The sequence below is a fragment of the Amia ocellicauda genome, chromosome 4 (genome assembly GCF_036373705.1).
Source record: "Amia ocellicauda isolate fAmiCal2 chromosome 4, fAmiCal2.hap1, whole genome shotgun sequence".
Classification (NCBI taxonomy): Eukaryota; Metazoa; Chordata; class Actinopteri; order Amiiformes; family Amiidae; genus Amia; species Amia ocellicauda.
The window spans coordinates 25,076,627-25,093,925 of NC_089853.1; the positions used below are offsets into that span (position 1 = coordinate 25,076,627).

Here is a 17,299-nt window from a genome sequence, read left to right on the forward strand (position 1 = left end):
GTGGTTAGTTCTCCAAGATGTTTGGGTCAACCTACCTGCTGAGTTCCTTCAAAAACTCTGTGCACGTGTACCTAGAAGAACTGATGCTGTTTTGAAGGCAAAGGGTGGTCACACCAAATATTGATTTTTATGTAGATTTTTCTTCTGTTCACACACTTTGCATTTAATTAATTGATAAATATAATCTATTAACATGTCTATTTTTGAAAGCATTCTTACTTTACAGCATTTTTTCACACCTGCCTAAAACTTTTGGACAGTACTGTATAGTCAAAATTTCTTGCAGTTCAATGAGGACATGTTTTGCAAGTTACATGTGAACATGAATTATTATGACTTTAGTGTATAAAAAATGTTGAGAGATTGTGAGAGTGCTGGTCAGTCCTCTTTAGTGAAGTAGCTTTGCTTGCTTATGTCCTAATGACATTAATTGGACATAGTCACATTTCTGCTTTCCAATGTCATAACACAATATTCTGTATTTTTTTTTCCACTCAGCAACCACCTCCAACCGCACACTACACAAGAGATCTGTCAGAAGTCGATCAAAACCAAGCAGCAGATCTTGGGGAAAACTCCGCTAAAAATGGGAGAAAGGGATTTATAAAGAAGAAAGATTAAGAGAAAGATAATTATTTTAAAGAACATTTATATAAAAAGAGTAATTTTACTGTCTGAAAAAAAAGAGATTATAAAGTAAGAGTGCCCATCTTGTATATACAAACACCAAAGCAAGCTAGACCTAATTCTGTAGTCCATCTGGCTGATGTATTGGTTTCAAAGTTTCACTCTGTGCCTTGTTTTAGGGGGATAAAATAAGAGATGATTTTATTTTGTTGTTGTTGTTCTTGTGCCAAACACACTGTAATAGTTTAATGATTCCTATTGTTCATTTTAATTTGTGCTCTAATTGGATTTTGAGACGTCAGACCAACCGTAGTTTTATCCAGTCTGTGAGTTAGGATGTTGAACCTATTTTCAGGTCGTTTGCAGGGCACCTATAAGCCACTTCACCCATATTGGAGTGTGCCCTCAACAGCTGGATAAAAACAGCAGCATTCTTTGATCGCTCATGGTTTGCTTTCCAGACACCTGCTGGAGAGATACATTTTCCTGAAAACCAGGTGTAAATATTTCATCCAGGCCAGCTGGTATGATTTACAATGTATCGGCACTAAACTATAAAAACCCAAGCTGTGTCACAGAAGTCCAAAGAGAGGTCATCGTCTCAGCTCAGTTCCTTGTCAATGATACAAAAAAGGTGCCAAATTGTAGCCTGCATGCAAAATACACTGAGGGATTGTAAGGGCTTGCCTTCTTCCACTAGAGTCTTCTGTTACAGGGAGCAGAGGGCCAGTGTAGTGCACAACACAGATAATTCAGATATTTCGATTGCATATTTAGCTAATTGTGGATCCACCAAATTTAACACAGCATAGGAACTGGGTAAGGGATAGTGCATGACAGGAACTCTAAAATAACCAGTCAAATCAATCAGGACATGTGTTTGTAATGTAATCTGCATACAGGGGGATCTTAGACCCAGTATATTCAGATCCAGGCATGGAGAACCAGAGAACTCAATACAATGAACACGGGGGCTTACATCCTATTGACTAATCTTGTTTTTTTCTGGGGGAAGGTAGGTCTAAAAAATGTGAATATAGAATTATTTATTGATCCTTCATAGTGCCAGGACCTGACTGGCACATGGACTGGCAGAGCATCCTGCAATCCACTGAGCCTGGCACACTCCACTATGGGAGGAGGGTTAATTCTCTCCTCAAGGCACTGGAGTGGCATGGAACATCGCTGCCAATCAATTTTAGGAAGACAAAACACAAGGTATTTCTGGCAACCATAGGATCCTAGTATTCATGTACTTTGTTTTTGTTTTGTTTTTATTTTGCGTTGTCATTTTCATTTTTAATTAAGCAAAATATAACTAGATTTTTCTAAATATCGCCTGTGACAGTTTCCCTCCCTCAGGGCTGTGCAGTGCACAGGGTTTCTGTGGGATCAGTACAAGGGTGGCAAACCTGCTTACAGCAACTGTTCTCTTGCTTTTTTCTAGTCTGACGATCTTAGTAAAACAGCACACCTCAGGAAATCATGCAAATTCATAATAACAGAGCAAACTTCACTCCAGTAGTCTATTGCTTTGTAATATATACAGGGTTGAAATATCAGGAGCCTTAGAAGGGTCCAAAGTCCACCTAAACAGGAGTATCCAGCCCTAATGTCTTTGTGAGTCTGTAGTCTATAAGGAGGTGGTGCCCCCAATCCTTCATGAACATTCTGTACTCCACATTGCTCTAACCCTGGATACCTTTGGAGCAATGAAAATATGTTCAAATGAAGAAGAGATTAGGAGAAACCTAAGGGAAATTCCATGAGTAGCAGATACTCCTGGCACTTTTTTTAGGGAAGTTAATGGCATCATTCCTTCCAGAGTACGATTCCCAGTTTAACACTGGCGCCTGTTTACCTCAGAATCAGCTGGGAAATGCAGTGAGGTGTTAGTTTCATTGAGGTAAGTCACAAGTCTGATAGCAGATGCTGTATACTTGAATGCCTACAACAGCGAAGCGCGCTTTAAGATATTTTAACCCTATATATATAGAATGTATTTGTGAAAACTGGTAGACATGTTAATATTAATCCTGTGAAAGTCCTCTCTTGCAGTTGTGTTAGTGTACCTTGATGTTGATATTGACGTCCTTCATAGGCCTCTTGAAAAGAAAGCTCAAATGAATGGAGCTTTTGTGACATTGACTAAGGGCTCTCCAATTCATTTCTGGTGACAAACATTAAATGAAAGCCTCCATTTAGCCTTTAGGACCCACCATAAATTATAGTGGATAACGGCAATTTTTAAGCTTACTTTCTAGAGCCTAGAACAAACTGAATTCTGAGTTGCTCTGTACTGCAAACTGACATAAGACAACTTGTGTCCTCACCATCCATGTAAAGGGCTTTATGCTCACCTAATCACTGCAGCCCTCGCTGGGATCAGCAGGAGTCCCCAAAGGCCAGACACAAGCTCCTTATTGAAAAGCTAAAATGTTTGGAGAATTTTGCTTAATTGTGAGTATCAACCAATATTTTTAGCTGGCATGATACATAACTACTTAAAGAATCTAACTGTTGGGAAATTGGAGGTACGGAAATGTTTCCATTAAACATATTTAAACAAAAAAGTCGTTATACTGACCATGTATAATGCTGATGATTGTATTTGGCAACGCGATGTGCTTTGACATTCGATACACCTCAGCTGAATGGTTTACCTCCAAGGTGTACAAAGACTTATCGTGTGAGTATCAAGCTCAGAACAGACCCTTTGGTTCAGTGCAGAACACAGGCAGTCCAGCACAGGGAACATCTGGACCGGAACATCTGTGGGACCGAAACCAGAGGCGATGTGTTCTAGATTTACAAAGCACAAAGCAGGCCTGGTGGCAGCAGTGCTTTGATTAGAGAAGGCTGTCGCCTAGCAGCTACAGTGCAATACATGTTCTTGACAATGGGGTGTTATAAAGCACTCCTGCCTATGGATTTAACATCATTCTTTATGCACATTAGTATTCACTTGCATTGCACATAGATCAGCAGTAGTGGCATTTGCCTGTATTTTTTTATAATTGAATTTCATGTTTTAAACTCCTTGGTAACACACAATAGGACAAAGCCAGGAAACAGTTGCTGTGATATAGAGTGCACATCCTTTCATTTTTGTGTTAATCATGTGACACAGAGCCTGTGTTTATCAGTGGTCTACAGCATGCCAATGTACCCCAGAATTATCAAAAGAAACAATGTCTGTTTTCAAATATTTGTATTTCGATTTGCTCAGAGATCATGAAGAATGCTAAATAAAACGTATGTATTTTATTCCTGGTAGGACTTTAGCTTTATGTGTGCATGGGCACAGGAGAATGTTTACATGATTGTGCGTGTGTGTGTGTCGCTGACTGTTTGCACAAACACCCTTTTGTTTGTGCATGTTTGTGTCTGTGACCGGTTACAGAACAAAAAATAGAAAAGAAAACATGTAAATGGTAAGTATGTGTGATGAATTCAAAGAGAGTATTTTCCAACAAAATGTATTGTTACAAAGCTACAAATGATATAAATTATATATATATTGAAATATTTTAATATGTACACATTAAAAGTACTGCAGTGATATTATCTGCTTCCCTTAGTCTCATAAATTGATATTAATATTGTAATATATAATGGATTTCCATGACTATTTAGAATTCCTATACTTTTCTAATGTATGTTCCAGAACATAGAACATGTTTCATGGGAAACATACATAAGGCTTTTGTTTGTCAGTGTTAAGAGTTACACAACCACACACAAAGAAGAATGTACAAAAACCTGACACAATGGAAAAACTGTGGTATGGTGTGGACTGCTTCTTAAACCATAGCTTATCAGTGACTGCACTGCAATTCCCAGGTGGGGATGGTCTTACCAGGGGCAACATCCTACATATCATACACTGAGATCACATAAATTAAAAACAGATCTGTAGTAGACATTGTCCATGCAGAGAATCCTAAGAAATCTCACCTCTTTCCCAATCTGTATTTCTAACACTACACTTTCCAATTTTGAAACTCCCTTCTGCTCGCTAGGTCTGTTGAAAAAAGTGGCAAAGTAAGCAGAACAAAAAGGGCCTTTATGCAGAGTCCTCGCCGTGTTTGTGAAGCAGGATGGTGTAAATAACAGGATATGTCTTTGAATAATAATAATTATAATAACATTATAGGGCTCTATAGTTGCTCAGCAAGCGGAGGGGGTACTGCACCGCACTTCCCCTGGACTCAATGGGGCTCTTATCAAGGTGCAAGTACTGCCTTCACACAAGACTGTCTGTGTGGAGCCAATTCACCTCTCTAGCCCAGAGCTCCTCATTTCTCCTGCCTTTGCATGATGCCATACACCCTCTAGTGTCCCAAACCTCTCACTACAGTAACTACTGCATTACTGCTCCACTGATACCCAATAGAAACTGTAAGCATTAACTGAACAACCCCAATTACAGTCTAAGATCTATGCATTAAAGAACGTTGAAGATTTAAAGGTAAAAATCTCAAATTGAATAGGAAACCAGCTTCAGCACCAAAGAGTTAGATCTAAGAGTGTACTAAGAACAAGAAATATGAGGGAGACTTTAACCCTGAAAAAGCAATACCTGTGCTTCACTCTAGCGCTTCATTACATACGGACTGAAGTCTTTCTGGGTATAGTTGTAGGAACTGTAAAGCCTTGCAGACTGACACTTAATATTCCTATAGGGTATGTGGTCTGAAATTGAAATACACAAAAACAAATACAAACTCATTGCACTCTGCCACACATCATGGCACTGTCCCCACTCCATGTTCACGCACATTAAGAGCTACTGAAGAATAAAAACTAAATACAGAAAAGCATTGTGGCTTTCAGTTTTATAAAAACATATAAAATACTTTATTTATTTTTAAAGCGAACAGACGTTCAGCTAAATACCAGAATACAAACAAAAGAATATAGAAGTGGAGGATTCAATTAAAGTAATAAGATATTGTAAGTGAAACATCAGGATTTGTATTTTTTTTGTACATATTTACACAGATGAAGACGAGTGTCTCAGTAACACACAAGCATCAGTGAACACCGTTACCATTACACAAAGCTGTAATATTACTCCTGTTTCACTAGGAGCAGAAATTATACATCAGACATTGTGCACATGCCATATATATATATATATATATATATATAGCCCTGTGTTGTATTAAAAGAGCTGAGAAAATGTTCCTCGGACTTGTGTTGTTTGCGTGTGTCTAAGGTGATGTGGGGAGCAGGTGATGGAACACATGCTGGAAGATGTGACATTCTTCTAATATAAATGCAACACAAAATCACATTCCTGTAGATGCATTGTTAAATGACAGAGCAATTCTGTAGAATAGCGGAAGCCCCAGCACATTTTCTATTGACATTTAGCACAGCCATTAAAGCACTGGGATCACAGCAACAATCATGGTTAGTCAGTATTCTGGTTACATCCAGCTGCTTGCTGTTGTTCTTATACAGTTCATCAATCGAAACATAAAACTGCAGGGCACTTTTTGCTTTTTGGATGATCTATTCATCCTTGAAAACTTGACATGAGATGATATTAAGAGCAGCTTCAGTGAAGATTTGAGTGCATTCAGAAGACTGTGTAAGGTCAAGTGCAATACATCTCAACAATGTATTTTCTGAGATATAATTTATTTACTACTATTTACTATTATTACTCTTATTTTAATATTTGGCCTAACAAAAAAATGACCACCACCTGGGTTAATAAAAAAAGGCTTAATATCCAGTGAGAGATAAATGATAAAAGTTTCAATTCTGCAAAAATCTGAAAGCAGAACAAAACCAAGTGTGTGCTATGTGTAATGATGACCTTAAACCAAACCATTCTGCCAAGTCCTCAAGTTTCATTTCATCACAGTGAAAACCAAATTAAATTACTTTGCTTTGAGCATAATGGAAAATAAGATTTAAAACACAATTCAAGCATAAATAATAAAAACATGAATAATAACTATAAAAAATAGAAAGTCATAATAGTAATAAAGATGGGTTCAACTGCCAAACTATTTCATTTGTTTCACTGTACTAAATCACTCTACCTCAACCTTGTTAGTAGACATGTATTGTGTTTCATTCAGTAATAGATAAACAAGGAGGGAAAGTCAATAGTCTGGCTGTTCTGCTGTATCTATTAGCATCTCTTAGCCACCATGAGCTCACTGGAGTGGAACATTTATTTGAAAAATGTCAGGACTGTCTGGACTGAATCAGCAGAGTGAGACTGTCAGGGTAATAAGAGGGGGAACACATGGAAAATGACAGGAGAGAGACAAGGAAAGGCATGAGAAAAGACAGCAGGGAATAAGAAGGGGAACAGAAAAATGGGAGAATCGCAGAGGGAGAAGGAGATACTGTCCAATGGGGGAAGAGAAGAGCACAGCTAAGGGATGAGGAGCATATGTGATCCTCTCAGTGCCCAAGCCACACAGAGCCACCACCAGGCCCAAGGCACCGGAGACCTCAAGAGCCCAGCGGTTGATATCCATGTAACAACCTTGTCACATATGCTTATTAATGTGGAGAGATTGTAAAGAAAGGAAGACAAGACAAGAGAGCCAGGGAGACAGAGCGAGACTCGGGCAGTGGACGAATGTCAGTCGGGGTTTATGTGCAGGGTCTATCTAGCACGGTAGCAGTAGACGCCATGTCTGTGGTGCTCCGCTGGGAAGCCGAAGCTGCGCACACCGGGCTCATCAGGGCCGCAGTTGGGCCGTGGTTTGATGATGGGGTAGCGCAGACTCCCATCAGCCAGCCAGCCTGCATCACAACGGTCTAGTCCGAGGAACTTCCAGGCTGCGTAGAGCTGCCCCACCCGAGCGATCTCAGCCCTGTCCTCCTTACAAGCCTTCACAGCCTCTGTGAAGTTCAGCTTGTGGGGGTGTTGCAGGAAATACACCTTGCCTGCAAGGGGGGGACAGTGAGTACAGAAGTTAATTACTGTTAAAACACTGCCCATTTCAATTACAGTACAGTTAAATTCAGCTTTTCTGTCTGAGACTATTTATCTGATGGGATAATGATTTAGCAGTTTAGTCAACCCCTAGCTGTGCATTTAGGAGACATTAACTAGAGTCGATTATAGCCTAGACTCACTGGGGGACCTGGAATGAGCCGAGGAGCTGCTGCTAAGGCAGTGTTTGGGATAGAGTAGAGATGCAAAGCATGCTGGGAAGGTGTTTGTTACCAGGATTTTTTGCTGGGGTAGATTAGGGGTAGTAACCTTAGTTTAGAACTCCTTTTAGAAGGATTAAGCTACAAGCCACACTGTGGAGACAGCAGGCAGAGTAATTGGAGGTTCTTACCACGCAGGGAGGATGAGAAGCAAAAGGCGTCGTAGAGGTGCAAGTGGCGGTGCCGCAACCCATAGCTGCGAAGCCCCGGGGCCAGGCCCAGACCTCCGCAGGGCTCACGTGACTGGGTGATGGGGTACTGTACTGTCCCATCAGCAAGCCAGCCTGCATTGCACCAGTCCAGCCCCTCCTCCCAGGCCGAGAAGAGCTGCTCAAAGTTGGCCAGGGCTGCATCTTGCTCCTCACAGGCGTGCTGGGCTGCCCCAAAATTCAGCTGGTAGCGGCCACCCGCAGGCTGGTAGGGGAACACCACCCCTAGAGGAGTAAGCAAAGGGAGCAACAGTTAACGTTAAGATGATAGAGGATGAAAAAGACAATAATAATAACAAGGATGGGCATGTCTATGTAACACAGTCAACAACTCAAGGTGATGAAGTCTCTGGTGGCAGAGAGATGTTTTTCTCGTCATTCTTTATGTTTTGCGAGAAGATTAATCATGAGTTAAATGCCACTCCATCTCGTTTAGCTGTTGAAAATGTAAAATTGATCCCCAAGAAGTTGTCCACCCAATGACAGCGGTGAATGCACTTTTACCTCTCAGCTCCAGCTCCACAACAGCACTCTCATCCTCCAACCCGTCAATGACCTCGCAACGATAGCGGCCGGAGTCATTGAGGTGCAGGTCGGAGATGACCAGAGACACCTCCCCCGGAGTGTCCTGCCGCAGGTGCACCCGACCCTTGAACTCCCCATAGCTGCGGTGGCGCAGGCCGATGGCCACCAGCACATCTGTCTCCTGGCCGCCATTGACCGGCAGACGGGACCACTTCACCCGTGTCCTGCGTGGGGTGTTCAACTGGGGCTTGTAGTGATAGTGGCAGGGCAGTGTCACATTACTGCTGCGCACAGCAAAGATTGGTTTTTCCTGGGTCTCCACATGAAGACGAACACCATTAAAGTAAACTGGGGAGAGGGCACAGAGATCAGCAAAGCCAGTCAGGCAACAGTATTGTTCACAAAACAGCAGGAGTGACGCATACTTAGCATATTTAGATTTAGATTTCTTCACATCTCTTTGGTTGGATTCTGCCATAACTGACACCTGCCTAGTAGTTCCTTTATACATACAAGTTGTAATATACAGCTCTGAAAAAAATTAAGAGACCACTTAACATTGATTTCTGAACTTGGAGTGGTCTCTTAATTTTTTCCAGAGCTGTATATATATATAAAAAAACTATATACAGCATAATAAGGTTTTGAGTAATATAATTTTATCCGAACTGTGTCTTTAAAAATGGACGGCAAGTAATTCTGCATTCACTTCAAAGAGGAGGAACCGTTCTAGTGTGTTAGATGAACACACATTTCTTAAACTTAGGAACTTCTTCGTTTTAGGCGTGCTCAGCTCCACATGTACGTACTTTCCCCGTTGCCATTGCCATTCATGATGTCATGGTAGAAGAAGCCATTGGAGTAGGGAGCGGCGTGGCAGGCCTGGAGAAGCTGCAAAAGCATGGCCAGTAGAGGCAGTGTCAACATAGTGACAGCTTGAGTCTGTATCCACTGTGTCTGTCTGCCTGCTTATGTGAGAGTGAGGGCTCAGGTCCAATCAGGTCTGGGAGAGATGTATACCTGCTGAGATACAGGTGTTTTATAAAAACATTTCAAACAATTATTATGCACCTCCTATTTCAGATTAATAAGGGGTTTCAGTGAAGCTCATTATTTCTGGGCAAAAGTAAACACAGTAATATAAATGGGTACACTGATAATTAAAATACATCTGTTTAGAAAAAATAAAAATAAAAATAAGACTAGAGAATTTGAAGACACTTTGTCTGCATGTGACTTTTTGCATGATATATTACCGGATATGTATTATGTTCATGGTAGTATGGAGGTTAATATCAGTGATAGTTTGTAATCGAAATAGCAGTTTTGTTAGAAAGTAGTGTGCATCATAATAGTGTATAAAAGCAAGTAGATGAGTAGCTGTAGTGTAATAGCAGGTATGTTTATGTTCATGATACAATGTAAGTTAGTAAGTTATTATTCATATATGTAAGTATTATAATCATTATTATTACTATTATTATTGATCATACAATGGAAAAAGCCCCAAGAGTAATTAAGCTGTTAATAATATGCAAATACATACAGCTCTGGAACAATTTAAGAGACCACTGCAAAATTATCAGTTTCTATAGGTTTTACTATTTATAGGTATGTGTTTGGGTAAAATTTACATTTTACTACTGACAACATTTCTCCCAAATTCCAAACAAAAATATGAATGTAATGGCTGCCATAATGATGCATAATTGTTTCCAGAGCTGTATATGCTGTGACACTTTTGTGTGGTGTATCACGGTAAAAACATGGTAAAGTTTAGTGTAGTTTACACACAAACACATTCACACAGACCAGAGGCAATGTTGTAACATAATAAGCAGGTATTGTATATGATCCAAAGACTGAACTTCTGTCCCCTATGGACACCACATTTCCCTACGGCAAGCCATTGCCCTCTACAGCATTTTAATTAATTAATGACTGATATACACTAATGACTACATACACTACTATTATTCAGTATTACTCAGTATATCCATCGGTCAAGTGTTTTTGTTTGTGTGGCACCTTCAGTTTTGCCAATTACATTATCTGAATTTTTAATCTGTTATAAATCAATACTTTATGTATACATATTTTTAAAATACAAACAATAACCAGGGGATGATTTAGAATCACATTACTAAATTTCATAGCTAAAAAGCTGTTGTAGGAGAGTTTGTTATTATTATTACAAGTAGTGTGTAACAGATGTTCTCACATGCAATAAAATAAAAATAAAATAAAAATATCCTTGTAAACCCTTACTATCCTGCCTGATCGCGTCCAAACAGCCAGTCTACCACAAGGGGGCAGCAATAGTCTGTGAATGGGAGTTGGGAACGGAGTTCAGACGGCCCTGCTCCACAGAAATATATCCCTACACATGAGAAAGGATCAAGCAGTCTTGCATACACAGGAAACCCACATTTTCAAACAACTCTGTGGTACAATTCGCATTTCCTGCTTTCTGCGGTCAGGACTATATGAACACGCATTGGATCAAAGAGGTATATTTCAAAATGTTGGTCTTGAAACTGGTGCCTATATATAACGCATCTAGACTGAAAAACAGACTGTAAAAAGTGTGAGGATAAGTGTCCAAAACTGCCATTGAACTTGCAGGCAGAAATCAAAGATATCACATTATATTTAAAGCGTGACACATTCTAACTGGTTATAGAGATGATTTTGAAGGTTCATGCTCTCATGAACATGTACAGCTGTCGGAATATGGGCGTCCTTAAAGAAAAGGAAGGGGACAGAGTAAAAAACACAAAAACACAACATACTTCCAGATGCTGGTATAGTCTGCTGTGCCAAAATACTATGAGGAGAAAAATGCATCTAGTATTTCATGGGGAAATAACACCATGATTCCCTTTACATTACTTATGGTATTAATGAATAATGCCATCATACTTTCTTCCCAATGCGCACACAGGAGTGACCTGTTCACACAGTAACTTTGATGGAGCTGTTGGCACAGCTTGTTTGTTGTGGCTTAACAACCTTGGTTAGACAGCATTAAACTCTGTTGACAAGACACTGTGACCCGGAGGTTAAGCCCAGTGTGTAATCAGCTTGCTGGTCAGTAATTAGGCCGTACACACCAGAGGTCTCACAGGAGAGTCAGGGAGGGGGGTCTTTATGATCGGCACTGCTTTATACCATGATTGCTCTCCCTTGCCTAAATACAGACTAGTGAACTCCAGTTCAACTGACATTTGTTAGCAATGAATCTGTGTTTGAACAGTAAAACCGGCATGTACACAGCAGACGTGCAGACAAATCATGAACGGAGAGTAATTGTTGTGTATTTTTTTAACCCTGTATGCTCTAAGGGTAATATCTGTCCTCAGTTTCCCACAGTCGCAGTAGAGCAGTACCCATATTACGAGTCTAAAACACCTAATGAATCACGGCTCTCCGAGAACTTCACTGCAATCTCTAAATCTAGAGTCAGCCGTGCTCAAAGATTATACTGAAAAAGTCTTTGACCGCGAGGACCCAGATTTAATCACACCGTTTATTTCAATAGACATCCTCTACAATGAAGACTAAAGAATACATTCTGTCAGTATTTATTCCACTTGCTTCAGATCTTTGGTTGTGTTATTGTAGGCTGACTGAAATCAAGGCTCTGAGACTCTAAAGCTCATGATAATCAGCTTTGTCAATACAATGCACAAAAGGTGAGACAGAGCAGTGAATCAACCCTGGCCATTTCTCTGGCATACAATAAAGCATTCCCCATATGGAGAGCAGCTTAAACACATCGGTTGGGTATATTTAACCTTGGTATGTACCCTTACCCCCCACACATACAAACACACAAATCTCTATAGCCCACTGAGGCAGCTGAGCAGAGCTGAGGGGATGAAGGGGAATACAGACGCTCTACGCAGTGCTTGGAAGTTGTGCCTGCATAAACACAATCCTGCAATTAAACAGCCAGATCTAAAGCTGTCCATGTAGCTTCTAAAGGGCTTGCTCTGTGCTGTTAAAGACAGGCCGTAATCAAAACATTTCTAAATACAATTTAAAAAAAAACATGCGGCAGGGAGAGACCAGCGCTGAGCCGGGGAGCTGCGAAGGTATCACAATGATAGCTTTTCACATGAGGTATCCTAATAAAGAGTGTTTTTCATTTTGCGATCATCATGGAGATAATATATATTATTTTTTATTGGTTTTTGGTTGTTGTTTTTTTTGGTGTTTTGTCTACAGATTATATACTGTGCAGTTGTGTCCACTGGGATTTTGTGCAGATAGAGCCATGGGACAGGATGGTATGGTATTGATTTGGCAGACACCCTTTAAATCAGATCCAGCTGCCAAACGGACTCAATTCAGTGTTAAATCAGAGTAAGTACAGTTCAGTTGTTTGAGCATTCACTTTTACAAGGATATACTGATTCAGGCATGTTAATGAACACTGCGAGGATCTACATTTGAGTGTTTTCACGCAGGCCTGAGTATACTTGATGACTACTTTGCATAAGCATTATGTAGAAATAAGTACTTCACAACGCTCTCAACAATCTCAGTACACCCATGGTCAGTTCCCTTTTCACTGATGAGAAGGGCGTTCTTTGAGAAGAAACGTGTGGCATGTTTTTCTATTGAAATCTGGAAGGGGTTGCCTTGTGTATAAGCTCACTGACAACAATAATATCATGGAAATGCACCCACGCTATGCTGTGGTGCACTGAAGCCGTGGGATGTAACCCTATTCAAGAGATGTCACTCATTCACAAATTCCGAGCTTCAGCAATGCAGACCCATAACCACCATTCATAAACTTTTCTCTCTCCCTCTCCATAGAGTTAAAAGGGGACACTGTGCTCGCAATGGATTACAAAGCCCGGGAGATGGCATTGCAATTGGAGGCTCCTAACAAAAGTTGAATGGTTTTTTTCTCTGCTTCAAGATTTATAACAGTCAAGATAGAAGGTGCAATTTTAAAATCAACTGCAAATAAGTATATGCTCCCTTCTGGCGACAGGTGGTGCAAATATGCGCAGTGGAAGAAGGGTGAGCGCAGTTTTCACAGTGTTTTTTTGAAACTAATGAAATCTAGTGAAGACATTAACGACAGATAAATACCAGATTACACACAAAGTTCTCACCCTTTTGGAGCAACGTAATATTGTCATATTGTAATCATATTTTGTACTTTCACATCCTTACCCACTAGCCGAGGATGTGTTAGTTTTTGTATTATTACTACATACAGTATTCTCGATCTCAAGTGATATATTTTCGTTCATTTACTGTATGTGTGTATACTTGTAAAAAAACACACATGCACATACTCTTTATGAATATAAACGTCCTTATTTAAAGAAGGGTTTCTTCTTACCATTAAGCCTATGCCAAGTTTGAAACTTAATGCAATAACCCATGTGCAACCCAAATGTGAGTCCTGAGACAAAACAGGGGAAGTTCAATTATGCGCCAAAATAAATAGAAGTAATGATAATAAATACATATAAAAAACACGAATTGATATCTTTTTCTAATAACTGTGCTCCAGCAGAATGTATATATTCGGACAAAAGCACGATTTCTTACTCACAGTTGTGTAGTGGAGTAACTTGCAGTTGCTGCGTCCAGTGACTCCAGTTATCCTGGCTCCTCTTGCTCCTCTCTGGCTGTGAGCACGCTTTACTTTGTAGTAAAACAGAAAAAAAGTTACAGTACCCCCTCCTTTTAATTGATCTTTAAAAGGAAATTACTAAGTGACGTCATCACCGAGATTCACAGAAAGGCAGACCCTAGGATTCGAGCTGCCCGCCCGCTTTAAAGGGACATGACGTTTTAACAGCAGTGCGAGGCGCCTGTGATTTTTTTAATCATATAGAACAGGACACATTGCAAGAAAAGACCATCTAGCAGTGCGTATTTATTCACTTGTGTTTGCTTCAAATGGACAATAAGAAATGGAAATGGATAAAGTATTAATGCAATGACTTCATTCAGTCATCAATTCATCAATTTGACCAAGTGAGCTTAGGCTAGTCAGACTAAATACAGGTATAACCTTATGGTTAGTGCAATCTAGATGCATCAGAAATTGGTGTTCAGTTACCCCATTGTATGCAGCTGTGCATGTTGTGTCAAATGCAGAGAGAGACAGCAGCTACTTAACAGTTTCATACAGAATAATATAATAATAATTATATTTATGTGTGAAATTAGCTTAACAACATGTACTGTGTTGATACACAATGCGATGCAGCCTTAATTGAAGGATGTACTAAGTTTTAGAGATGTATTTTCCTGAGAGCTGTCACTCCATACTTTGTGAATGTGGACTTGAAAACGTCACTTTAATTACTTACATGTGGAGTCTGTTGTGTGCATATTTTATATTGTTTTTTCTTATAATATGCTAAACAGATATTGACTGTTACACTGTGCTGCACCACTGCTCATTCCACTGCAGATGTAATGCCTGTGTGTCACTACGTTTATTCCTTTCAGTGTTGTTTCTGGCAACATTTAATCATAATTTCAGAGCCGTAGCTGGGCACTGATTGAGAATAAGATATCACATTTTCAGCTCAGCAATCCACACCTGTGCTATGAGTGTAGTGAATAGCCTCCTCTCTGCAGCGTATGTCAGTTTTTACCAGAGTCCCTGTCAAGTTGAGATCCAGTCTTCCCTTCTTTTGTAGCATTGCCTTCAAATAACACCTTGGAAAACAAGATGATTTCATCTGCAAAGGCTTTCCTGGAGAGAGATGTCAACGAACACTGTAAACAAATAATAAAAGAAATTCCATTATTCCCGGAGCCCTTTGAAATCTGTCAATTTTCCACTATAAATAAAAGTTGAACCAAAAAAAAAATGTTGCTAACTCTGCAAACACGAGGTGTTGTGCTATTTAAGTCATAGATTTCCAGCAGGGATTAGTCACAGTACCCTACCAACATGCCATCCGAAGCATCACCTTTGGCCTAGCAGTGTATAGGCCTGGAAACTACTAATTCCCTAAGATCAGGCTTCCTGGAATTCAGAAGGCATTTCCTCCCGGCAGGTGTTATTTTAGTATCAGAATTGTTCTCTTACTGTATTAATAAGGATAATAAATGAGTTTATTGCCTGGCTGCAGTGAGAGGAAAAAGATGATAGGTGGCCTTTTAGTGAATCCAGGATGCTGACTCTGATCTTTGGCCCTGTGCTTTGTAGCTGGATGGCTATTGAGTGTGTCATTGCAAGAGATGAAGGCCTACGGATGCCTCCAGCTATTGATGTTGTTTCTGGATGCATCTGATTTGCTATTTCCCACCTCCTTCTGCAGAAACACGGCTATTACAGACGTGTTTGAAGTGCACTGTCAGTGTGATCGGAAGGCACAGATGAAAGTGTTGGCCCGAGGCTGTAAATACCAGGGCAGTGTGAATAGTAGGGAGCCAGAGGAGGGTATAATTTGTACAATAAACCAAACTCAGAAGAACATTTTATATTGTACACATGTTTAGATGCAGAGGCAAGGGAGATGAGAACAGTACACATCCATGAGCATTCATCCATACAAGATACATACCAGTATTTCAAAATCATATGGTATTGCATTGTGTTTTGCTTTGTGGAACAGGTACTATTTTATCATTTGAGGCAGAGACATTTTCCTATCATATGTGGAAAGGGAGATTTATAGCTTAAAAATAAGAATCTATGTCTCATTTTAAATGCAGGCTAATGACAGGGCCGGGCAAGGGGATGTATGGGAAACAGACTGGAGACAAGAGCAAGAGTCTTGGTATCATCATTGTGCACATAGTGTGGAGATCCTTAGATAGAGAGAGAGTCCTTAAATGGGCATGTCCATCAATCACTATCAAGAACATGAAGGATACTTCTCTTTCAGCCACAGTAATTGCCCTTATCATGTCATCTTTCAGATAACCAAAGTACACATATTGTGGACTATGTTATAAAGTGACAACTAGGCTATAATTCTCAGGGTGTTTTTCAAACAGGGTGTTTACTACAAGGTTGAAATGCCATCATTAGAAAGCCAAAACGTGTAAAATATAACAGAACACAGTATATATTGGGTCATTATCAATGAATAAATTCAAAAAATATTTTCATTAGAAAGTGAAGATACTGTACATGGACAAGTAAATCATCCCCTAAGACTCAGCTGCTCATCTGGACATTTTCATTTACTGTATCATTCTGTCTGTGTCATCTCAGCCATTGTCTCAGAATAAAGGGAAACCCAGAAACCACTTAAAACAGAGTCTAAGATTAGATTACAGACATGACAGGATATCCTTCATTTTCTATTAATCTAGGTCTTGGAATTCATTTCCTCATGTCGATCACTCTACATTTTAAGCGTCCCTTAATAATAATGTTTCTATAGCATTTATTTTTCATTTGTTGATTGGGTATTCTACACAGTGAGTTTAATTTACATTGATTATTCTCTGGGCACATAAATTAGTGCTCAGTGCTTCTTTTACTGGATTAGCACCCGTTTTGGTTGTTACAATCTGTGAAAAAAGGGGAAGACAGGTGATGAGTTGAGATTTGTGAGATGATTGAGGGCGGTTAATGTTATTTTGCCAAAATATCTTCAGATCCTTTGTGCAGGACACATTTAATGACAGGTTTGTGGTACACAAAAAATGCTTTGGTGGCACATACCTGATCAGAAATAGTCTTGTTTTTCAGGAGACAATCCTTCCTCATGAGCCACCCTGGACCTCACCGAGCTTTCCTGCCA

General features: G+C 39.9%; 2 protein-coding genes across 5 annotated transcripts in view; one reads left to right on the top strand and one right to left on the bottom strand.

The window, feature by feature from the left end:
• Positions 1-3,894, top strand: part of LOC136748108 (aggrecan core protein) — a 30,482-nt gene extending 26,588 nt beyond the window's left edge. For all 3 annotated transcript variants that reach the window (XM_066701587.1, XM_066701588.1, XM_066701589.1), the window contains one exon: positions 499-3,894. In XM_066701587.1, the coding sequence (XP_066557684.1) occupies positions 499-584 (86 nt within the window). In that variant the 3' untranslated portion in view covers positions 585-3,894. The remainder of the gene's footprint in view (positions 1-498) is intronic.
• A 1,571-nt stretch (positions 3,895-5,465) lies between these two features.
• Positions 5,466-15,220, bottom strand: hapln3 (hyaluronan and proteoglycan link protein 3). Of its 2 annotated transcripts, XM_066701590.1 has the most exons (6): positions 15,136-15,220; positions 14,134-14,225; positions 9,362-9,572; positions 8,532-8,900; positions 7,950-8,252; positions 5,466-7,548 (listed from the first exon to the last, which is right to left on the bottom strand). In XM_066701590.1, the coding sequence occupies exons 3-6, from the start codon at positions 9,477-9,479 to the stop codon at positions 7,265-7,267; spliced, it is 1,074 nt and encodes a 357-aa protein (XP_066557687.1). In that variant the 5' UTR covers positions 9,480-9,572; positions 14,134-14,225; positions 15,136-15,220; the 3' UTR covers positions 5,466-7,264. The 2 variants fall into 2 exon arrangements, with proteins under 2 accessions (XP_066557687.1, XP_066557688.1); XM_066701591.1 differs by lacking the exon at positions 15,136-15,220 and having other exon boundaries at positions 9,362-9,575; positions 14,134-14,258.
• Between the last annotated feature and the right edge of the window lie 2,079 nt (positions 15,221-17,299).

Bases quoted from the DNA above. Each gene is read 5' to 3' on its own strand.
- hapln3 (XM_066701590.1), bottom strand. From the start codon at position 9,479: ATGTTGACACTGCCTCTACTGGCCATGCTTTTGCAGCTTCTCCAGGCC. The intron at 8,901-9,361 runs GTACGTACATGT...CCCTCTCCCCAG, and splicing joins TGGCAATGGCAACGGGGAAA to TTTACTTTAATGGTGTTCGT. The intron at 7,549-7,949 runs GTAAGAACCTCC...CCCCCCTTGCAG, and splicing joins CTTCTCATCCTCCCTGCGTG to GCAAGGTGTATTTCCTGCAA.